At 41.2% G+C, this 25,444-nt stretch overlaps 1 protein-coding gene across 6 annotated transcripts in view; it reads left to right on the top strand.

Annotated features, from left to right (window-relative positions):
* Window positions 1-25,444, top strand: part of agrn (agrin) — a 234,243-nt gene that overhangs the window by 75,773 nt on the left and 133,026 nt on the right. For 5 of the 6 annotated variants that reach the window (XM_053240744.1, XM_053240742.1, XM_053240743.1 and 2 more), the window contains one exon: window positions 20,249-20,287. In XM_053240744.1, the coding sequence (XP_053096719.1) occupies window positions 20,249-20,287 (39 nt within the window). Of the gene's footprint in view, window positions 1-14,958; window positions 16,368-20,248; window positions 20,288-25,444 lie in introns of those variants that run through there. The other variant, XM_053240746.1, reaches the window with a different exon arrangement.

Genomic DNA, 25,444 nt, shown 5'->3' with positions numbered 1-25,444 from the left:
GGCAATAACTATAATTGTGCACAATAACCACTAGCTGGATGTAGCGCAAACCATAAAAAGAGTTAACTAAGCTTATAATATTGTATTTGTCACTATAATTCTTCAGAAGGGAACTGTAGGTTTTAATTAACAGGTTGACACATATGTTTCAAAGTGTGAATAAAGTGAAATGAATGATGGTGAGTGTGAGAGTTGAATATAACCTGATGTGAGTCCATGCTACGATGAACGTATTCAGAAAACCTTATTAACATTCTTTGTTGTGTGATTATGGATAATGGATGCCTTATGTTTCCCTGTCAAAATGATGGAAAACATTGAACTAACAAACAGTACTTTTAAAATTCCTTATACCACAGCACTGTTGAATGCTCAAATCTGATTGGTCAGAAGGTATTGATTAATTTTCTAACAACACCGCTCAGACAGTTCTAGCTGTGAGGTTTATATTAACGCATTGTTGTTTCTATAGTATCAATTTACACAGGAACTTGTCATTTTAAAATTATAATAATACTATGTAAGATTCATAAATAGATTTTAAAAACGTGTGTAATTGTTGATATGGTGAAGCGTTCTATGGTGAAAGAGATGCAGAGAACACCCTCTTATTTAGCATTTTTGGAAGGAGTCTCCAGTGTCAGTGCTTTGCAGTCAGAGGCTTTGCGTTTTTTTTTTTTGTGTGTGTTTTTTTGTTTTGTTTTGTTTTTAATTGATTTCATGAGTAAGAGAAAAAGAGAGGCTGGGGAGGGAATGGCTATAGCTGTTATAACGTAATGAATAACAGGAACTAACTTGTTTCATGGATGTTCAGTAACAATGAATATAACTGTAAATGGATAAAACATATGAAATGTTCTTTAATTAATAAAATTACAATAATGTTTGGCAAATTCATGTGGTATAAGAGGAATAATACACCTTGGGATGTGCTATTATAATAGAATAATCAACTTTATAGGCGAATCACAACACCCTTTTTTGATCATTTTTTTCTATTATTTCATATTCCCATTACGTTCTGTTCCTTACTTAAATAACAAAAAATTTTTGGTTATTGTAATCTCTAGGTTTGTGTGGAGTTGTGTATTTATTCCTTCAAAAACTGAGAAGCATTATTCATTTCCAACTTATTCAACTGTAAAGCCTGCAATCACTCTTTCAAATGGCTTCTATTTGAGGAAATCCAAGTATTCTTACTGCCATATTGATCATACTTGAAGGCTTGATCTGACAGTATGCACTGCCTTGTCTGTAGCCTCTGGTTAGATATTAAGCTGTGATCACTCATCATCTCATGGCTTCTCATACCCTCTTCCTTTTGAAATATGTCTCTATCCTGCAGGATTCTACCTCACACTACTCCTGCTCCTTTTCGCCATAGTTCATTGTTTAGCCATTTCTATTGTCATCTTATGGTATTGCCAGCGAAAGTGTTAAAATCCAATTGAATAGACTCTTTGACCACTGGACCAATAATGCCCATATGACCATGAAAAAAGAGGGAAATGGCAAATGAAAGATGGGGGATAAGTGAAACAAAAAGGCCTCAACAGGCAGGCCAAAAGCAAGCGAGGTCGAACCTCGCTTCCACAGTCCATCACCTCCATTATGTATGAATGGTCCGATGAAAATTGATTTCCTACTGAATTATTCCAAGCCCTCAGCTTCTTACAAGACAATAACCCCTGCCAAAGTGCCAAGTTCCTCAGCGGGATGAGTTCATTTGTCCATTTTGATATTTTCTTTCATTCCTGCTCTATTTTTCTTGCTTTCCAGTGTCCACTGCTGTCGCTCACTCGAGCTAACAATTAGAGGTTTGATCGATAGAAGTGAAAACGATATGTGAGGGATATGGGAGGGGTGGAACGATGAAAAATGATGGATGGAGCAGGTCTTTTATTGTCAGAGGAAGGGAGAAGGGAAGAAACATGTTTGCTGAGTGAGTGGTGGCGAGTTGCATTGGGTAGCTTTTACTTAAGCAGGGCTTTACTTGCAGAAGCATTGTAGAGAAAAAAAGATAGAGGGAGAGTCAGATCAGAGCTACCTCTCCATTTGGCTCGTTCAACATTCAGGATAGAATTCTCGTCCTCGTCGCTGTCAGCCCCCGCGGCAGCTGCATCAGCACGACGCCAACACCTGGCAGTTCAACGCCTCCTACCAATGGACGAACGCCGTCCCAGTGTGGCCTGCTCACACCATGTCTGGATCACACCCTAGCTCTGTCTCTATCTCGCTCTCATCCTCTAGCGTGGTGAGCATGGTGGATGATTGATTTTGGCTCGTCCAGACCCGCCTCGAGATGTATCCTCAATGGGCTCCACAGTCTGTGGTCAGACTGTACAATTGGAGAAGGACTGTTCCCCATGGGCTTTCTCATGACACACAGACACACAAAGACACTGTAACAGTGGACAAAGCAGCTGTGGCTGATGACTACACAACTCAATTTTTCCTCTGGTACACCCTGATACTCTGTTTTGCACAGAATGTTCAACCATGATCCTCTCTACTTTGGGCCTTTTCCCTCATTCACCATCACCTCTCCTTATTCCATCCTCTGCATCCCCTACCTATGCTTTTACCGTTCCATTCTCTCATCTTCTTTCTCAATAATTTAACATGATACTATTACTCTCCTTCTCCCACCTCTCTAATCAGATTTCTTCCCCAGAGTCGGTAGCTTTTTTCTCTCTCTTTTTTCCTTTCCTGGACTCCTCAATAGTCATCCATATGCTGTTCCGGTTCCTCAAGCTGTCCCCTTGTGGACCTCCAGATCATCTGATCTACATACAGACAACTTGCACTCCTCTTTCCTCCATCTACAAACCTCTCTCTCTCTCTCTCTCTCTCTCTCTCTGACGTTCTGTCACTCGATTCATATCGCGAACAGAAAGCAAGTCACATCCGTGTGCCGACACAGTCACTGAAGCACATGATGGCAATTGCATGTCTAAACTGTCATGAAATTAACAGGCGAAATCTAAAATCCAATCTGATGTGAGGATTTCGCCCAGCTGTCTAAAACTTGTTCTCTTCAGCTGCCTCCTCTCGCTTTCTCTCTTTGCTTTCATTCTCTATCCATCTGATTTGGGATTCAGGAATGTAATCCCCCAATCACATTCATTTGTTTTCTTCTCCCCAGCGTTAATCATCGTTAATCGCCTCATCATTTGCTCAAATGGCTTGGTTAGTACAAAATGTAATTCCGAATGGAGTTGAAAAGCCCCTTTTTAAAAACACGGATGCATTTTGTTAGGGATTTTTTTGGGTACTTGTTGAAACCAATACCGATACTAATAATGAAATGATTAACTTATTTAATATTGAAGAATTAAGGCCATCATGGAACATGCTATCTCGCTCTGTTTATGTTGATTGCTGCTGTGTGCTGCTAGCAATGATCTCTTCATGCTGAGTTTTATGTTTAAGATGTTAGGGTGTTTAAATACAATCTTTAATAGACACGTACAATATAAAAATGTACACATACAATGTACGAATTATGTCACATAGTATGATTAGGTATCAGATGTTGGTATCAGAACATTTATTACAAGTATGAGTAAATGAGTATAATATCAGATCAATACCTGATACCAATATCAATATTAATGCACTGCTACATTTTATGTTTTACTTGAAGGAAAAGATCTAATATGTACTGACATTTTAAATATACTGACATTTTAAATATAAAATTTCCCTGCTTGTCTGGATGCAGTAGGTGGTAAGATTCTGTGTCTTGGAGTAACACATTTGGGTTAAGAGGTGAACACAGCTCTAAATGAAAAAGCTGAAGCATTTGAGCTCAGTATAATTTATAGATGAACATAATGATCTCATCCATTGCTTGGCTATGTAATAAGCGTAATGATCTCATTCAGTGCTGGCCAAGCAATGCCAATCCTTTCTCTTACCTTTAGTTGGTCAATGAATTACATCTCTTCATTTTTCCTACAGTAATAAAATCATATAGTGTGTTTAAGATGCGAGGCTCTGTAGCAGATCATGTTACCGAAGCCCTCTAGAGAACCATATCATATAGGAGTAGCTTGTTGCTTGGCAAGGGGAGTCACATGACCATGCTAGGTCCCATGAGAGGACCAGAAGAGATGTGAGGCCTGGGTCAGATGACCAAACTCGATGAGAGGGACAAATTGGCAGAGAGAGAATGTATCTGTAAATTGTGAATGTCTAAAGAGTTTGGCCTGGAGACATAAAAATAAATAAATCAAAATAAAAACAAGATGATTAAATTGTGGTTCTGGGGTTGATGTTGTGATCCATAGAGCTGATCTTGGGCCCTTGAGTAAAGCATTTAACCCTCTGTCATTGCATTGAATGTATTTGTCTCTGCCGAATGAGTAAATATAAATCCACCAAGAAAGTGTTGCAGAGTGAAGAAAAAAGCAGTATATTTTTAGGTGAAAAGATGTCTTCAGGTATTGAGGTGACCATATAGGAGTCACTCTACTGACCTAAAACTCATAGGTTACTCTAAAGAAGCAAAACTATCATTTATTTACCACAAAACCACTACCACTGCAGTTAAACAGCCTCTTTATCTCTCTGTATACCGTCCATGTGTGCACAGAGCTGTGAAAGGGCTGCGAATGTGAAAGCAGCCAAGTTTGAGCTGCTGCCATAGTGCCTGTACTGACCCAATCTGATTTCTGATCAGAGCTGTGAAAGGAATGCACACATATGGAGGGAGAAACAAATTGAAGGCACGGAGTCAGTAGTGTTGTTAGGAGAGCGAGGTAGCGCTGTCCTCACTTTCAGCTTGATATCTGCACGATGAGATGGAGGCAGCTGGGAAGTGTCAGCTTCGAGCAGGCCTGGGGTTGTGGAGTCCATGCACGTCTGCTGCTGCCGCTGTGTGTTGCAGAACTGGTGCTAGAGGTTGTTGAGGTTAACAATTTAACATCAGTCCACCAGAGGCTGCAGTCAGTGTAATAGTTACACGTGGGAGTCAGTGTCAGTAGGATATATTAAGACAGTTTATTTGGGCTTTTACAACCAATATGGCCAGAATCCACAGTGGGGTCAGCAATGGGCCAGTATGTGTAAAGTAAAATTTTGTTCTTAAGTGCCAAAAGTTTTCAGGAATCAGGAAATGTACTCATGTACAACAACAACAGAAAGCCATAAATAAATCATTGGCACCCCTACAGTTAATGTTCTGTGAAGCCTCTTCCTGTAAAGTCTAACAAGGGTAGAGAGGCTTGTAGTGGGATTTTGGACCAAAGTTCCTTGGAAAACATGTCAAGCTACTTAATATTCTTAGGTTTCAAACAGTGACATGATCACTGCCAAACACTGATTGCTGACCCCACAACCATTTCTGTGTTAATTTGGATGTATATTTGGGGTCATCATCTTGTTTAAAGTTTACTGGTAGAAGCAACCTTGTTTTTGGTTAAAATAGCTTGTCATAAGGATTAATAATACCACCAATCTTCACAAAACCCCATATTCCATTAGCCCCAAAACAGCCTCAAAAAATAACGACATGCTCCTGAGTAACGCAACAGAGAAGTATCCGCCCTATTGTTGGGATGCCACAACCATTGAGCACCAAGGGAGCAACATTGGCAGTGCTGTCTGGGTGGGAGCGATGGCATGCTCTGTGTCACCTGTCAATCACAGCAACATTAGCCAATCACGGATGTCTGTTAGCTCATGTATGTGGAAGAGGGTAGATAGTGCTTTTCGCTGAGTGTGTTATGCTGCATGAACGGAAGCTGGAAAAGATGTGGTTGTTTGGCTTCACGTGTCTCGGAGGAAACATGTGTTAGCCTACACTCTCCCTGATTGTTAGCTGTTGTAAGATAGTGGAGAGCTAGTTGGTGGGTGGGAGTTGGCAGGCGACCAAATTTGGTAGAAAATGGTGCTCGTGACCAAAAAGTTAGTTTCATCTGAGTATGACAAACAGTTGTGTTTTTTGACAAAGTTTTCATTTTGTGAGTTACTCTCTGGAAGGGGTGTTTCTGTGCAAACCATCAACCAAAACAGCTTGTTTTTATGGAGGTGGTTTCCTTTTTGCCTTTCTCGCCATCCTCCTCGCTCACCGTTATCACCTTGGTTTTGCTTATTGGTATTTTACATTTGTATGTATTTTTATATCCATTACCTGAGTTGTGCTGGTCAAGAAATATCACCTTTGTGTTTGAAGCTCTTGAATGTTGCAAACTCATCATGGTGATAAATTACAAATGGGAGTTTACATATACCTATTTGATCGAAAGTGCCAATAATTCTGGAGTTCATTTCACATTGTAATTCTGTAAGAGACAAAGTTGAGGAACTACTGGGAGTAATGTATCACATAAATAATGTGTGTGACCTTGATGCCCTTAATCCTGTTTGTGTCTGTCTCACCACAACTACCCGAGAGTCCTTGCCCAAACTGGGGATGTCGTTATTTTTGTTCTGTCTCTTCATTTGCCTCATTTATCAGTGTCAGAGTGAATTATAGATGAGCTAGCCGTCAAGTTTATCCAGGACACTTAATACTACTGAGCATCATTCAGAAGCTGCTGCTTTTTTCTTCCTCTTTTTTTTTTTTTTTAACAGTGACAGGCTTCTTGGTCTTAGTGCGTTTTTGGATTTTTCTCCCAAATGATTGAGTAGCTGCTCTCTTGAATGGCAAGAGAGAAAGATGAGGAATGGTTTGCACCTGAATAATACCTATTGCCTGCAGTCTCACCAGGCAGCCTCACTTAACATGCAGATTTTTCCCCATTAGTGACCGCAAATAGTTTGTGGAAAATAGGTGTTGTTTTCTCTTAGTTGTCACACTCCAAGGAGTGTAATGGTATAACTGAAAGCCTATGCTGTTTTCCCTTCCAATGTAGTAAAATTACAGAAATAGATTGCTGTTAGTCATTTGCTGCTGGGCTGAAAAGCAACATCACTTGGCCTTAGGTCGCTGAATTGGATTCATCACTCTGTATCTGAAGCAATGGGGTAGCCAACTTTGGTAGTGAAAAAGAGAAAGCTCTTTTATATTGCGTCTGGGTCTTGTGGGATTTGAAGACCCGGTTAGCGGTAACAGATGACTGAATAGGGGAGCCAGACTGCTCAGCCTGATAAGGTCTTTCTCTGTAAAAAGCATGCCGCAAGACCAGAAATATCACAGGTTCATTTCAAGCAGCCCTCAAAAAGCATTCTGGCATCACCTCGTCCTGTGAGTGCTTTCATTTCACTGTGCAGAAGGGTATCCTCCAAAAACTTGCAGAAACCTCACAGTATCAACAATAAGCTTTTCTTCTGAGGTTATATTCCTTTTCCCAGGCATATTTAAGCACTTGAGAGGGATGTTTTTGGAATTGAGAAAGGAGAGAGAGTAGGCATTCTGTCTCAAAATTAGAGGAATCTGTTGCTGTCTTCCTGGGTTGCTGGCTCTGGTACTTCTCTAGGCACTAACATCTTGTTTGAGCTGATGGAATGAGGCTGTTTCCATGCATCTGTGGAACACCTGTGACAACACAAGCCATCGCACTCCGGCTGTGTCTGTGCCGGCTTGTGTTTTTTTTTCTCCAGTAATTGTTGCAAAACCAATGGCCTTTACCATTTCCCAGTCTTCCTTCTCAATTTACCCAAGACCCTTTTCCTGATTACAGCTATACAGCTGCATGAAACTTTGCCCAAATTTGATGAGCATCTTTGAAACACGTCTGATTGATGCAAAAGACTTGAAAAGACTTCTTTATGCAAGGCAGTGCGCACGGCTCTTCATTTGAAATCTAAAAAGTTTGAGGTTTTATTCTATGAAAAGCCTGGTGAAAAGATGACGCTCTGTGCCAATTAAGACTGCCTTTTGCCCTCTATCCTAGAGGATCTGCCAGGACAGAGAATGAGTTACGCAAGCGAATGGCAGAGAGAGAGAATGAAAGCTTGAGAGAGCGAGAGAAAGAGTTCATTACTGTAAATGCAAATGAAATGTTCCCTGCGTATAATAGCTTGTCACTGTCAGCTTTGATAAAAGAAGAGACTTAGCTGTGAGTGTGGGTTCTCACATTTTGCCGTATGTGTGTGTGTATTTGTGTGTGTTTGAGTGTGAGAGAGAGAGAGAGAGAGAGAGAGAGAGAGAGAGGGCAACGAACTGCAAAATAATACAAAAAAATCTTGCTGGGTTGAAGCACCACTCCCAATACTCGCTATGCTGTTTCAGCTCTTGATTTTTTTTTTTTCCGCTTAAGCTGTAGGTGGAATAGTTTCCATTTAGCCTTTTAGAATGTTTACAGTTATCAAATGGGTTTCTGTTTTCCGACCCACGTAACCTCTTAACCTCTTTCATTTTTGCTGAGGCTAATTGCTTGAAGTTAATTTGTGTAATGCTATTGATACTAGTAGCAAAACATTCATTTCTCTAGCTTTGATCTGAGGATAAATGGACTGCACTGAGAGACAGCACTATTCGTAGTTGCATGTTGGAAATAGGTCCAACAACCAGAAAAGGAGAAAATACCCTACCCCTTTATTGATTTTTTCATTTGGCATGTAGCTATGGTAAACTTGATGCGCTTTACAGTCGATGATGCACCTAGAACTATAGTGTATACTTTCGAATCCAGCCACCTGCTGCACTACACACATGCTGATTTTTTGTTGAGGATGTGAACATGATAGGATCTATTAGCACTATGTTAGAAAATGATGATGATGATCATATACGTGTTTGTTTCCCTTAGTCTTTATTAATTCACTTAACTAGCTAACAATTTCACCATTGTTACATTACATTAGCTACGACTTTCTAGTCTAGTAACCAAAATATGGAACTGGGCAAAACTGTTGACTATTTTTGACCATTATCAGAGGAAATATTTCAGTGGCATTCCTAATAAATATAATAAACTGATGTTAACTATATACTATACTGTATATGATCTATACATGATCTTAGCTATATATAATGTTAGCTAAGTTGAACATACACTGATTGATTTTATTCCACGTTATTGATCACAGAACATTTTCCATTTACCTTGACAGAAAGCGAGCGAGGACATATGCGCAAGTCGAGACCATGTGAGATTAGGGGAAGTGGGCGGGGCTTCAAGGCCATGTCCGTTTATCTCAGAGAGCTCAGATTCATATGTCAGTTGGCTCTTATTGATGCTTTTTTGTTGAGAAATAGACTGCTCTTTTGGTGTATTTTTGAGTGATAACTTGTAGCTAGCGTACTTCAGAGTTAAATTACGGCACTCCTACACAAAATACATAAAGACTGGTAGAGCTGTTAATATAATACAATGGGAGTAAACGTCACTGGATATCTTGGCAGTGTAAGATTGTGTACGGAGATTAAATCATTATTTTGCACAAGCCTAGATAGAACACAGTGAAATATTGAATGAAGACACATTGACTATGCAAGTCATTATACAGTATGACACTTGACCCGTTTCTGCAAACAAATTCACCATAATGCAGTACGACTTGTCTTCTCTGACTGTTTACTTATGTTTTCTAGTCAGTCTACATCTCATTGTGAGGACCTCAGCTGGATTCTGATGCTTGTCCAGTTCTTTAGACGCAAGCATGTCACCTGAATTCACAACACTCCTGTCTGACATGGATGCTAGGTATAATGAAGCCAGCTGTCAAGCATGGTGTGGAAACACACTCACTCCGAACTCTCAGCATGGCCATTCTGTCTGCAGTGGTGAGCTGAAATTGCAGCCCAAACCCCTCCACCCTCCCTGCAAGGGCTATTAAAGAAAGCAGTACTTAATAGAATCAAAATAAAGAATGAACAAACAGCAGGGGCGCTGGTGTGTGAAGAGTGTTAAATGCAGCAATCATTACAGTTGTTATGGCAAGAGAGATGGAGGGAGCGAGAGATGGAGCGAGGGAAAGCAGCATTCTAATGAATGAGAAGTTAGGGTTGCTAGATCCTTCTTTTTATTAATACCCAGCACTTGGCACGCTCTCACAGCCCCACTCCGGCCCATGGCTAGAGGCAGCCATGCTGCTTTACACCCTGAACAGGTGGCTCCTGGGCACAGGAATAATGAACCACTCCATCTTGGACAGAAGATCCAGCTGTGGATCTTTCTCCTCTCCACCCCCTCTGTTTGGAGGCAGGTGCACACCTGCAGGGCATTCTGGGCAAAGTAGAGAATGCAGGTTGCAGTTTCGATTGCACTCAATTTAGATCCACGGGGATGTCCATCTGTCTCAAAATGCCTGTACTGAGTGCCAGTGACTATCCTCTATCAAAATCGATATGGAGTTTGTCCTAAATGCGAAATGGGGTATGAGTGAGGACTGAATGGTGGCTCATTGGTGACACATCAGGGCAGATTTCCAAGATCACACACTGGAGGTGAGGCAGCCTTTGATCAGACAGGTATTCGAGCCAGAACAGAGGATTCAAGGAAAATCTGCTTTGACAAGCGTGAAAGTGGATGAGGATCAGGTTCAAATTTTTACCTACAGACCTTTTTGAATATATTAACAGGAATGATCCCAGAAAGTTGCATCTCGCTAGGTGGCTCTGATAAACAGGACCGAATCCAATAGAACCAGCATGAGATTTGGATGATACTTTAATCCAGCAATGCAGCTTACATACATATTTATAGTAGTGGATATCAGTTTGGATTATACAGAAGCCATTAAATGCAAGTTGTGAAGAAAATGTTGAAGAGCTATGTTGTTATTTAAGTGTAATAACTTGTTAATAGTTTGACATATTATGGCATTATTAAGTAAAGTTCAAATGGTCATAGTGTCCCATGTGACCATTATGTAATTCTGTCAGAGTGTTAGAGTTACATATTACATCTCCTAACAGAAACCTTCACCAGGATCAACAATTATACAATATGATTTTCTTTGTTAAACAACAAAATGCATTTATTATTAGCCTTAGATTACATGGCCCATCTTCCATACAAGTCCTTGTGTATGAGCTGTTACTATAGGAACGATAGCGTATTAGAGCTAGCACATTGATATGAACCTGTGATATATGTTACAACTACTATATAGGCTATAGAAAGTTCACACCCCTTCGGATTCAAGAATTCAAATGCAGTGGTATAAGTTGAAATAGCAACATAATAAAATAATATGATATTAAGTCAAAATAATGACACAACAGGTTTTTCACAACTTGCAGTTCAGTGTTTCTACAGGATTAGAATCATTAATGCAGGAAACAGAATGATCAATGATCACTTTCCAGGATTCATCATCAAAGTGTGATGAGTTATACAAAGATGGCAGCTTATATCTTTGTTCGCGCACGCACACACACACACACACACACAAATGAAATTACAACAGCAAGAACTCTATTAATCTCTCTCTCTCTCTCTCTCTCTCTCTCTCTCTCTCTCTCTCTCATGCCAGGGAAGAAGTTGAATTTTTTTTGGATAGCCAAAAACACTTCCTTGCTTGCCAGTTTTCTAAAAGTGCTGTTGATGAGGCAAACTGGCCAACTAAGTTGTCAGAAGTTGGTGTGAATATGGAGGTAGAAAAAAAAAAATCAACAACACCCACACACAAATCTGAGGGTTGAGATATTATCATTAATTCCGTCTCCCCGCCGCCCAAAAAAAAAAATGAGTCGATGCTTACTGACTGCGTTCCAGACAGCATCTGTGTTCTCACATTTAGTTACACTGATGTCATTCTTGATTTAAAAAGTCAATGCTCCAGCAGTGAGAGAGAGAGAGAGAGCGAGAGAGAGAGAGAGAGGGAGGAAAAATCCCCAGTTTTCCTTCAGCTTCTTCTCACTTTGTGGCTTTTCTTACTCCTCTTGTGAGCTGCGTGACAAAGCAGTGAAGTAAGGAGTTTCCAGCTGGAGCAACGTCTGGCTGGAGGTACGCTGAGCTAATTCTTGCGAAGATTATACTGCTCCCCTCCCTTCCTCTCTCCATCATCTCCTCCTTCCCTGTCTTTGTCTGTCAGATTTGTCAGCCTGAGCAGGGTTGGCGTAATGAGTTGAGTAGTTAGGAAATCTGCTTGTAATCAAAGTGGCCTAATTTATTTGATGATGGGCTGTGTGTGGAGAAGACGATCAGGCCAACTGCTGTGCTGTAAAGCTGCACAGAAGTGAAACTTCTGACATGTTTTTTCGAGCTCTTTGAATTTGAGATGAGACCGCAGGGAATTTCTGACTCGGAGTCGGCTGGGAGAATTCGTGATGCGTCATTGCTCATGTCCGCTGGGATTGTATAATATGAAGAGGAGTCAAAAAATATGTGTCTACTACTAGGAACATCATTCATGAAGTTCAAGAAAACTTCATTCCATTCAAAAAAATTCTCCAAATTTTATTTCTCGTTACAAAATTGCTTACTGGTCTACTACATAACTCACTATTAGGCGCCAACTCCACCCACTTGTTAAATCTATTTACAGCACTGTTGAATTCTCGAATCTGATTGGTCAGAAGGTGTTGATTCATTTTCTCTAACAGCAGCTCTGACAGCTTTTCCGGCTGCGTGACAAATTTCAGGTTTATTTTAATTCTCTCATTCTAATAGGTTATCGTATCTATAGCAACAGCTCGTTCATAGGGACTCGGATTTAAAAATGGATTTAAATATGTGTTATTTACAAAAAAAACAAACTAGGACATGATAAAGCTTTCTGTAAGGAGGTGTTTATATTAGGATTTATGGAAGGAGTCTCCAGTGTCAGCATTTTGTAACACTTGGTAAGTTTTCTGCCATGGGAAAGTCTTCAGCGCAGAGGACTTTGTGGTTTCTTAGTAACACGACAAGCTGCATTATTTTTGTCTTATGACCTTCAAGAGAGAATAAAAGACTGAAAGGGACTGAGAGTTTGTAGCTGCTATAACGCAAGTGATAACATTAACAGTAACTATAAACAGATAAAAAGTAAACTGTTAAATGAAACTAATCAACTCTGATGATATTCCCATTGTGTTTTATTCCTTACAACGCATGTTCTCATGACAACATTTAAGAAAGAAGGGAGCTCTTTTTCTGGCCCTGAAAATGTAAACAGAAGCTTACAATGAAGAAACTAGCCAAAATATTGCATGGCAATATTGTGAATAAATTTTTTTTTATAAAGTATCTTGGAAATTTTGTAATTATTTCAGATCTAGTAAAACTTTTCAACATTACACACTGCACCTTTATGAGTATGTCTGCTAGTATTGAGATTTTCAGCAGTTTAAAATATATGAAGCAAATGGTGTGCAAACAGAATGCTCATATTTCACTTTCATGAAATTTTGATTTCTCAAATAGATTCAAAAAGATCTGTGTTGTTTTTTTAATGTTGTGTTTTTGAATAATAAGTATCCACTGAAAAGGATTTTGTTGTCGATAACTGGACTCATGCTTATTGTGCATTTTTTGTGTGTTAATATTACAGCTTTCTGTGATCAAGATAGATTTGTATTTGCAACACTTCTAAGAGCTGGTGTTTTTTTCTAGAGTGTATTATCTCTTCTGTTTGATCACAGACGTCCATCCTTTTCTCTCCCCTCCAGTTTTGATCTGGAGGACGTGGACTGATATGTGTCGTCCCTCTCCTGTCACCCCTGGAAACAGGGACATGCATCATGCCAGGGACGTGGCGAGATGAGTGTGAAAACGGAGAGGGGCGATCTCGAGGCTGTCTGTCATGCTAGAGCAGGAAGCAGGCAGGCTCTTCACTAGCGTCGTAATGAAAGTTGCCAGCTGAGAGCGTGCTGAGAGAGATGTTAACCTTCTGAGATTGCACACGCATTAAAGATGCATTACAGAGAGCTCTGAACTTAAATGAGAGGGCTGATTTGTGTCCTGAAGCAGCCCGGATAGGAAGGCGCCCTCTTGCGGATGAGCATTTCAGCATTTTTTTTTCATTTCTCTAAATGTCACAATATGGCCATTTGTCTTCGCTGTGCGTGTTCCTTAGTTTGCGTGTCAGCTTGAACAGAGATGGATGGTGCAGGCGGTGTTTTTTTGGGCTCCAGCTGGTGTGTGAACTCACAGCCCTGTTGCTAGAGGCCTGGCCAAGCCCATGTTCTGTGGTAGGTACAGCGGAAGCTTGTCTCTGTCCCTGAGGGATTCTCGAGTCGATGAAAAGGCCGTGTCCGAAGAGATAAATGACCTCAGATGCGAAACAGAGCAGGACCCTGAGAGATTGCGTGTGTGAGTGTGTGTGTGTGTGTGTGTGTGTGTCCACGCTCACTTGTGACTGTGCTTGAAAAGCTGTGTGGCTGGGGGTGGAGTGGGGGAGGAAAAGTGAGCATAAATAATTGATGGAATATACTGGCATATTGGTGCAGATGAACAGTCGCTGTGGTGTCAGTGTGCGCTGATGGGTGGGTGTGTTTTTTTATTCTGATTTTTTTTTTATGTTGACCTCATTATTTAGCTCATAAAATATACATTCACATAGCATCTCGTGAAATAATTTTATGGATTAGAACCACATTTTCTCTTGATTAGCTGCCAGCGCTGATAAATATTCATATTTCTTCTTTTTTTTTTTCTTTTTTTTTTTTTCAGCATGACACATGAACAACCATGTGGCCAAGTGTCACGAGTACATGAATCACTGAAATCGTTTGAATCTAATTAAAGATGTTTTTCTCTGCTGATTTTGTTTGTATGTTGCATTTTTTTCCACTTTCGTATCTCCTAATTTGAATTTGTTGACAATTTCATCAAACTACCTGAAAGCTGCTTATGAGCACACACACACACACACACACACACACACACACACGCACACACACAGATTTTTCTTTTTGTCTTTGACACTTTGTAGTCATTCTGTTCTTTAAATCAGCTGAACCCTGAAAAGGCTTGACATTTGTTTGGCCCAGTTGCTTCTTTGTCTTTTGCCTGTTGACCTCCCCCCTGATAAAAAAAAACACTCCTAAGTATTCCCAACAGCTTTTATTCTCGCTCTTTTTCCCCTCCCTCTTTCCCCCTCCCTCCTCTTTGTTAGAGGTCCGTGCGCTCCCCCACTCGCTGTCTTCTCCTCCAGTCGAGGCGGGGAGAGCGTTGTGAGCACTCTTAGCAGAAAAACTTGGATTATCCAGTGCTCAGGCGGACCACTGAAGTCTCCTCAGCTAGTGTGTCCTCTCTTTTTTTTTTGGCTCAACTCCTCGCTCAGACGGATGGCTCCTGCATCTCTGGCTGCTCGTAGCTCTCTTGTCTTACTGTGCTTGAGCTGAGGTGGCTGAACGGTGTGCGCGCTGATGCCGGGGGGATCTCTGACATGAATAGTGCCTGTCGAAGCAGTTGCTTTGACTGATGGTGAACGTTCCATCTGAGGATCGGAGCTCGAGACGCACGAAGAAGCCTGGAATCAAGAGCAGAGGATCGTAACAGATGCTTCAGAAAGCGGGAGCTGGAGTGTAACAGCGAGTGAGGAAAAACAAGGAGCAGCTTCTACTACTAAGGAAAAAGCAAGGAGTATTTTTGAATAATAAAGCAGACAGCAAGTCAACATGGAACACTAAGAGTGTTTTTTTGAGTGCTTTTTCTTCTCTCTCACTGCCAGGCTTGTTTTCTGTTCAGCATCAGCTGCTCGGAGCCGGGGCTCTGCCTTCAGGACCAGCTGTGCTCCTGCTCTGTGTGTTTCTGAGGGTTGGTGGGTGTGTGCATTGGAGTGTATATGTGTGTTTGTGTGTGTGTGTGTGTGTGTGGAGCGATGGCTGAAGGCTGCAGCTGCCAGTGTCCAGCTTGAGCAGCCGGTAACTAACACGTGCTACACGAAATCAACCTGGCACCAAGATAGTCAGGTGACAGCACGGACAAGGGCAAGACAAGGAGTATGTGTTACTCGGTTTGCTCCCATGGATGAAAAGGTTTAAGCAGGAAGAGACTTTACTGATTACTGATTACTGATTCGCCAAGCTCTGTTTGTGGGTTTGTGGATGTAAAGCACAAAGTGCACAGATGTTGACACGTACGAATCTGTAACTTTCCCAACATGGAGCATTTGCACAGAGTTCACTGGCCGTAGGAACACGACCCAGACCCTGTCCCCTTCTGGATCTTATCAGGACCAAAATGTATCGCGCCAAGCCTGCTTCTGTTTTCTGCTTTGTTTTTAATGAAAGCCAATGCAGCCAGGTTTTGTCCATTCAAGCCAAAATCTTTGGATCAGTGTTCCTCCAGGAGCAGTGTTTGAGATTTTGATTTTCTGCCCCTGAGGTGTCCTTTACATTCTCAGAGTGGCGTACTTGGGGGGAAGTGTGGACTGGAGTATGACCAGCTGTCACTACCCGACGCCGCGGCCGGAGCGGGACCGCATGTACCAGCACAAAGTCTCTCTGGTGGTGCGCTACTTTATGATCCCCTGTAACATCTGCCTCATACTGCTGGCTACATCCACGCTGGGCTTTGCTGTGCTCCTCTTCCTCAACAACTGTAGGTCACTCATAATGTGTGTGTGTGTGACAGTGTGTGACAGTGTGACAGATTTTTGTATTGCAAACCTCCCTGTAGGTCACTAGCTGAATGAAATCTGTCATTTTATGTTGTTTTGTGTGTGTGTGTATGTGTGTGTATGTGTGTGGTATGGGTAATGGACCTTTTATCAGAGTGCTGTTCAAAGGAAGAGCTATCTTGATGGATGGATGGCTCAATAAGGATCGATGGCAGTCGAAAAGTAATCCCTAATGCCTAAAATTCGATCTAGTAACTGACATCTCGGATGATTGAGGATGACACAGATAAACTGGCCTCATCTTCTAAAGTGCCTCAGTTCTTCTGTCTAAACAAGCAGTCCGGTGGCATTCTGTCTCGCCGCAAGCCTGTGGCATTTACTCTACACAGCGGGATAAAGTGGGCAGATTAAATGCCTTCGTGGAGGAAAGCCTGGCATTAGTGTCAGTGCTCACTGTATCTGCTTGAATGAATAGCTAGAGACTTTGTTTTCCGCTGACATTCCCCTGTGTACGACATGTTCCTAGCAAGGTGCAGCATCTAATGACATGGTGTGAATGGTGCTGATGACAATTTCTACTGGTGCTGACTCTTAATTACACTCATTCATATTGTGATTGCTTAAAAATACAGGACCATTAGGATCTGTTATATAAAGTGCTGTTTATTTTTCTCAGTGTACCACAGAGGTGTTCCCTATTTCCCTCCCAAAGAAAGATAGACTTAATGTGCGCTCGTTCAAGTGAAAAAGATAGAAAAGGAGAAAATAGAGGGCTGTTCGGGACCATGTTCTCGCTCCGTGGGCCATTAACATCCTCCGGCTATTCAATCGTCTCGACTCGCGCTCCTCCATGGAAGCAGGATGCCGCTACATTAGATCTTGATTAAAAGATCTTAAAGGGCCTTTCTTGTGATTCGAAAAAGAGCCCTCTCTTTCTTCTCCTTTCCCTCAGTAAAGATGCTCAAATGTGAAGTTCATTTATAACCCGGTCGTTTGAGCGAACCAATTTTGCCCAGACAGATTGCATTAGATTTAAATACAAACTCAGTTAGAATATTCCATTCCCGTTCGTGAGTTTTGAGTTCAGAGAAAAGAATGAGGAAGGGATGGGAGGGCCATTAACATGGAGAGGAGCGGTGCAGCACGTGAAAGCTTGTTGGAGAGGGACGCAGACCTGAAGTTAGTCATTTCCATTTCATTTAGCGGGCAGAGGGGATGGAGAGCACGTAGGACTAGAACAGTTCAGCGGCACTGCCAAATGCATCTGTCTGCAGTCACAGAGCTGGAGCTCCCATTGAGAACACACACACACATACACACATATTCATGTGTAAGATGTGTGTATAAATGTGAATTTAAATTCCATGGCTTTGGATGAAGGAAAAGAAAATGGGACTCTGTAGTAGATGAAGAGAAAGGAATCTCATCTCTAGCCATGAGAGATTTACATATGAATCATCTTGGGAATATTTATATTCTCTATCCCATGCTACCCCTAGACATTTGTGTGTGTGTGTGTGTGTGTGTGTGTGTGTGTGTTTTTTAGAAGTGTCACTTTGAAAGAAACGCTGCTCTTTTAGTTATGCCCATGTTTTTGGATGAAAATTCGTAACTGACACTTCATTATTCATAGCATGATACACAATCCCCTTTCCTTTTTTTCCCTCTCTATCAGTCCATACCTCTTGCTCTTCCTCTCTCTCTATCTCTCCTCTCCTCTCCAATTCTGGCCTCCTTCCTTGCTCACGCTTAGAGGTTGACAAGCAATTTGAAGTGAGCATAAAATTAAACTCGATTCTGCCACTCCATTTCTAAGGAATGCAGAATCCTTGTGCCAGCCCTGTGTGTGTTTGTGTGTGTGTGTGTGTGTGTGTGTGTGTGTGTGCATGCTTGTGTATTTCTACGTGTGTGTTAGGCTCCTTGCATAACTGATGAGGGTTTTTATGCATGAGTTACCGCTCAAAGAGCAGGGAAGCAGGGATGCTCTTATACCAGAAAGATTCACGTAGTGCATTGTTAGAAAGTGAGTTCTAGAGTTTCTAGACTTTTCTATCGATTTTCCTCTGAAGAGAAGTGTGCTGTGTGAACATGTACCCATGATAAAACTTTCCTCCATGGGTGGCAGGTCTTTCACTTTTATAGTAGCCAAGCTTTGGAATTCACTCCCACAGAGCCTCGGTGAAATTTCCTCCTTCAAATCATAGCTTAAACTCATTCTTTTTTTCTCATTGCTATCACACCTTAATTTGACAGTTCTGTCTTTCACTACATACGATCTTTCTCTGTGTATTTCATCTCTCAGTACATACATTTATTTTCCCACTCATTCTACAGCTGCCTGTGGGATTCAGACTTTTTGTCTTACTCTAGCACGGCTTGGCAGCAGCTCTCGAAAAAAATCTGCACTGTGCTGCATGTAGAGCCTGGGGTGCCAATACTTTAATCTTTACTGAAAATCCTGAGAATATTGAGTGCAAACTGTTTTGGTCAATAATCACAATACAAGAAAACACAAGAAGCCATGAATTTTCTGTGGCTGAACCCCGAAAGATGTTCTACACTATGTAGGGTTCTTTCTTTCTTTCTTTCTTTCTGAATTTTAAATAAACAAGCAAACAAACAAATAAATAAATAGCAAGAGAGAGATGAGTAATGCATCAGGCATAAATGTGTACGTTGAACCATAAAGTTATTGAGTTATTGTTGTGTTGTTCAGCTATGTATGTGTATGCTACGTATGTGTGAGTGTTCATATAAACTAATACATACTGACACGTGTGTGTGTGTGTGCGTGTGTGTATGCGTATCATTCTTGTATATCTGTGAAGTTATTCCTTTATGAACTTTAACTCGTCAGCTAGCATAAAAAGTAGAAAAAGAATGAGCCTCGTTTTAAATAGCTGTATGATGGGAAAGAAATTACAGTCAAGTAAAGGAAATATTACTGTGGGTAAATAAATACACTTTCAGTACAAAGGGTACTAAATTGTACCATTCCTTGTCTCTGGGGTGGCAGCTTTAGTATCTTTTACCTAGAAAGGTGCATGTAGTGTACCTATAAAGCTTTACGCTAAAAGATAACTACGGTCCAATTATGTATTTTGTAAAGGTTTCCAGCTACATACATACTAAAGGTCCAAAAGATAAGAGTACCACCACAGCAGCAAGGAAGGGTACAGCTTAGTACCTTTTTTTTGAGAAAGAGAAAGAGCTCTGTGTGAAGCTCTAAACTCTTAAATCTGCGAGAAAAAGGTCTTTTGAAAGGAGAAAGAAATTTCGGGAGAAGACTGAAGATTTTGCAGACTTCAGACAGAAACCTTAATCAGGACGATTCTGTGATGATTTCGAGGTCTGGCTGTATGATATCTAGGCAGTAAGGGTGACCAAATTCAGCAGAAGTAGAAGGAGAAAAGCACTATATAACACCTTCTGTTCATCTTATCTTCTTACAAAGTCTTGTTTCATTGTGCCATACGTTATAGTTCAACACTCTGTTTATTTTTTCGTGTAATACAATCTCACACTGGTCTACATGTTATGAAACTTGAATCCGAATATCTGAAATCACTTTTGGGAATATAGTTATACATTCCAGCAAGTCTGTTTTTCTGGATCCAAACACTGCCAACCACTTATATAACCACCTGAGACTTTGTGGAGAAGTAAATGACAGCTCATGAGCTTTACTCCTGTATTCTCAGCCAGTTTTGTCTTTTTGCTTCTCATTATCTTCGTCTGCGATGGAGCTAAGCGCATACAGTGTCCGCCTCCACCACAATGACTTTGCCATCCCTTTGGGATCTGTTGATATGTTTCACTTAACTAATGCACTTATCTTATTCTTTCTCTTTCTCTTTTCCAGACAAACCTGGCACCCCTCCGCATGTCCCACCTCCTGATGGTAAGTCCTCAGAGGGATCCTGTCTGATTTGCTCTAGCGTTTTAACCTAGGATGATAATGATCTCGGCCTTAGCCCTGATGCTCTCCACACCGTTAGAGAAGTTTAGCATGACACATACACTTAGGGATAGAAGGGATTTAAAAAAAAAAAAAAAAACATACTGCTTTGATGTTGGATTCATTGCCAATTTGATTTGTCTTGGTTAGATTAGTCCCGGGTGTCAGAAACAGCCTTGCTCTGGGCAGCAGCATCCGTGACTGCCGTTGTATATAGGCCAGAGACATGGTTTCATTTCTAATTGTGCGCTCGCTTTCTCACCCATTTCCGGTGATATAAATCTCCATCCTTAGTGAAATATTGTTTCTTGCTACTGCCATGCACAGAAAGTCATTAATTAAACAGCAACAAATTACTGGCAAATGGTGGCTCTCTCCAAAGCCTCTAAATGGAGGAAACAGCTGGTTTTTGTTGATGAATATTTATGTGTGGCACTAGATGAAATAAGGATTGGATTCAAATCCCTCGCCGCTGGCGCTGGTGATGGATCACGTTAAGATCAGACGTTGGTGACTTCATCGCGGCTGTCGGGCAAAGCCAGAGATGGGAAACTTTAGCCTTAATAACAACAAACAAACGCTATTAATGATCCGAGTTCAGACCAGGCCGCTGACGTTTTCTGCTGCAGAGTGAATAGTGAATAGGAATTGCCCTGAAATTGGGCAATCATCTGCTTGGTAGGATGTTGTGTTCTTTCAGGGGGAAAAAAAGCTTCTGCAAAAAAATATATCTATTTGCAGCAGCAAGTGCACTCTTCCACAGCTGTTCAACAGCAGTCGTTGTCTGCCTAAAATGCTGTCCAGGCATAATTATTTTTGATTGACGTCTCGCCTGACCTCATCTCTTAGCTTGCCCTGTCAGAGTGAGAGGAAACATCTGAGATCTACGTGAGGTGAACTTCATTATAAACATGTTTTTAATAGATGTCCCACCTCTCATTTGTGTCTGTTGTATTCTATAAAAGCTTCGCCTCTTTGGCGATAATGGCGATAAACCCAGGGAAGTGCCTGAGAAGGAAAATGGAGTGATGAGTGAAGCAGATCAGTTTATTCCTTCCCCGATGCTTTCCTAACTGTGGACTATTGATCACTCATTCTGAATGTATGGAAATTTCTTTTTTTTTGCGCTCCAGGAGGCACAGTTTGTTTCTGCTTTAGTCGACCATTTAAAAGCTGCAGCTAGCACTTAATTACATTTCCAATAGTTGTGAAAGGCTTATGTTCTTTATGTGACACATAAAGTCTCTCACTCTCTCTCGCTGTCTCTCTTTCTAGCCTCAGGCTACAGCTGTCCAGAGGACATTATGCACTGAAGGAGATCAGTTAGCCAATTAGCTCTATCCCTGATTCAATCCCCCTATCATTAAATATTAGAATCATTTGTTGCAAGGCTGCCAAGATTAGCTGTCAAGAAAATGAGAGTTGAACAATTCAGTGATCCAGTGAACGTGCCCTTCATTCCAAGGACATCTGATTATCTACAGATTTTTAATTCCACAGAACCCGAGCACTGATGATCAACAATGTACTCTTTGCATTGCAGAAATATTATTTTAACAAGATTCTGTCCTTTTGGTGCCGTATTAACGGTGGTTGTTTTCTGAGAAAGCAGGGTGTTTATGGTATACTGTGCTGCAATTAAAAGCCAAGTCCTGTCCTATAAAAGCCATTTAATCACCAGCTAAAACCTAACAAAGTAACAAAGCGTCCTGTAATTAGTCTCGCCGCGTGACTGGAAGAGTGAGACGCCTCTGTCCGCTGTCATTATGTCTCTCGAAGATAAGCAGCACTAGCTACAGTGAGATTCACAGACAGAGAGCTGCCAGATTCTGGGAGTTTGAGTCTCGACAAAGGTCATCCTTGAAAAAATCTTGGCAGCACGAAGCCCTGTTAATTATCTTTGTTTTGTGTCACTAAGCTGGCGTTTAGCAAAAATCTTATTAAAGATAAAAACAAATGTTGGTTCGCAATTAGCACCTCAGTCTAATGTAATTCTTGCTTTGAACACGCCAAAATTAAGACTTGGCCCAAATCTTGGAATATTCTGAGCTGAGGTGTCATTGGCTCCGGCTGAACATGCTGTAGCTGCTTGTGTCTCATTTACAGATTGTGAAAGAGCCATGAAGAGCGATCAGTTGGATTGTTGTTGTTGGGTAGCTTTTTTCCTGTAATACTAGCTCATTATAAAAGTTGGCTTGTGAAAAAAGTAGCCACCACCTGTCAGGTCGAATGCGGACTGCACTTGGCCGATTTCCACCATCTGTCCACCTGGACATTTGGTGCTTACCAGGCTTTGTTGGAGTAACGATTCAAGGGTAAATTTTTCAAATGTGATTGTAGTTCATAATTTAGCCTTTAACGACTGCTGCGTATGTTATACTGAATACTCATTAGCAAATCACAGTGGTGTCATCATTTACACACTGGGCAGAGAGCCAGTTTCCATTTTTTTATTTCCTTTTATTTGCATTTATTTCCACTGGGCACAAATGTGCACCCTTTTAGAAGTTAAGGAAATCTGGATATTGGAGTCGTTACATAGCCTGTGGCAATAGGCCACCCAACATTGTCACAACTGCCTTTAAATTAGGCCACATTGTGAAGCAATGACAGGGATTTGGTAACTCAAGTCCTCCTCCAGCTTCCCGCTGTCTGCCACACATCTCTGCTTGCTGTAATGAGTGCGTTCCCTCAGAAATCAGCCTCCGATTTGGCATTTGTCACAGTGAATGTCCCCCTCCCCATGGGCTACATTGTACCTGCCACCATAATGGATGTTTGAATTGAAAAGTGACTTGATCTTGGTCTAGGAGGTGTTTGTGCTAGCTGGAGCTGCACTCTTAACAGAGGACTGTTCAGAGAAACTGCCAAACTTTCCACGCTTCAAAGAGCTCATATCACTTCTTCCTCAGAAGGAGGGAAAAAGTATTAAAAATAAAAAAGTAGAGCTCGTGCAGCCTAATTTTTTCATCGACTGCTGCCTTCTTGATGACATGAGACATGCAGAATTAATTATTACTGCTTTCTTATCTTAATTAAATCTTTTTCTATCATTGATTTTAGACAAAAGAGCCACAAAAATCTTGGTTGTCTTGTTTTTTTTGGATGTGGAACCTGGCGCGTGTCAGGATGTTGTAGGTGTACCATGTTGACGGAAAGCTGCAGGTTGGGGCTTTGAGGTTGAAGTTTTATCCACACAAAAATTCACCTGAAAGTCTATTTTAGTTAACTTGTGTAGATTCGTTGCACTAAAAAAAATTGTAAAAGGCATCATGCAGGACTGTGGAAAGGGTAGAGAGATATAGAAATATATCGCTTACTTTGTCCAGAGCTTGCCAGACCATTGCAGAAAAAAATTATTGGTTACTGACATTTGAAAAAGAGCGTTTTTTGAAATTATGGGTCAAAACCTACATAAGAAGCACAGACACAGATCTGCCACTGAGCCATGGCATAGAAATGAATCCAGCTGACATTCACGTATGTGCATTTTTGACATGGCTTGACTCTTGCCTGGGAATCAAGGGACTCTCTCAGGCAGTGTAGGCCATTCAGAAAGAAAATTCCTTCATCCACTCGCCAGACAGGCGTCTGTCCCCGGCTTTAGAAACTCTTCTCAGAGATCTCTTGGGGTCCCATTTCACATCGCCTTTGGAAACTGTAATCAGTTTTTTTTAGAGTGTTTCAGCTGTTTTGAGTCACAGCTCCAACCACTGGCTGACTGATGTATCAAAGCACTTGAAGGTACACTGAAGCAGCGAGTTGAGGGGAGGGGGCTTCTGGGATGTTGTGTTGAATTTAATTACTGTAATTACAATGCATGACAGTTATTCGTTCCACAAGATGATGAAATGTTGAGTGCTATTTCTGTAAGCTGCTGGAACGCTTCACTGAGCACACAGTCACGGGGTCTAAGGGTCATTCGACATGCTCTAGGCTAATGAGGGTGACTTGGAAGCCTGTAGGTCACTCTATGTGTAACTTCTGTAGAGATCATTTAAGTATAATATTTTAGATTATCTAGTTTCTAGACAAAGGCAATTAAGTCTTATGTTCTCGAGACTGATTACTGAGATATTGATTAGCACAAGATCTCATTTTTCCAGGCCTTGATTTATGCAATGAATAATGGATCTGCTAAGACAGTGATAATTATTTCACAGACATTATTTCTTTATATATTCAGAATCTTTCTTCATTTGTTTTTTAATTCGTTATTTCTTTGTCTAGTATTAAACATCCCCGTATTGCCTTTCAGTACTCATTCAAAGAGATTACTTGCAGCACAGTGTCTTGAGCTATGATGTAAATGTCAACATACTCTAAATTTATTACACATATTTGCACAAATTTTTAAATGACTTTTTAACTAGCTCATTGGGGGCTTAGTGGTTAGCATGTTTGCCTCGCATCTCCAAGGTTGGGGGTTTGAATCCTCCTTCTGCCCTGTGTGTGCGGAGTTTGCACGTTCTGTAGGGTGATTGGCATTTCCAAAATGTCCATAGTGAGAGAATGTGTGTGATTGTGCCCTGTGATGGGTAGGCATACTGTTCAGGGTGTCCCTTGCCTTGTGCCTTGAGTTCCCTAAGACAGGGATTCTCCTCGCCTGTGACCCTGTGTAGGATAAGTGGTATGGAAAATGGATTGATGGATGGATTAACTAACTCTTCTCCAATTGTCTCTGCAATTTGGCCACGTGCCAATTTCCACCCACCATCCAGCTCTCCTCAACAACGGAGGGTGAAGGTTAACACATGCTTCCTCTGAGATGCGTGAGGCCAGTTAAATGAGTTTTTATAAACTGCTCATGCTCACAGGGTAGCGAAACATACTCTTCCACATAGATGAGCTCACAGAAACCCCTGATTGGCTAGTGTCACTGTGATTGACGGGGAGAGCGTATGCCATTTTTCACAGACACACACACACACACACAGAGCATGGCTAGTTTTGTTTCCTTGGCTGTGGCATTGACGGGATTAAAGCTCAAAACTTTCCTGTTGTTTAAAATCATTTCAAGTGGTTCTTAAACCGTCTAATTTCAAATGACCTTTAAGAAAACTCTGATTCTCAATATTGCTATTATACACTGGCTAGTTT

The sequence above is a fragment of the Pangasianodon hypophthalmus genome, chromosome 16, assembly GCF_027358585.1.
Source record: "Pangasianodon hypophthalmus isolate fPanHyp1 chromosome 16, fPanHyp1.pri, whole genome shotgun sequence".
Lineage (NCBI taxonomy): Eukaryota > Metazoa > Chordata > Actinopteri > Siluriformes > Pangasiidae > Pangasianodon > Pangasianodon hypophthalmus.
This window is presented reverse-complemented; position numbering and strand designations above follow the sequence as displayed.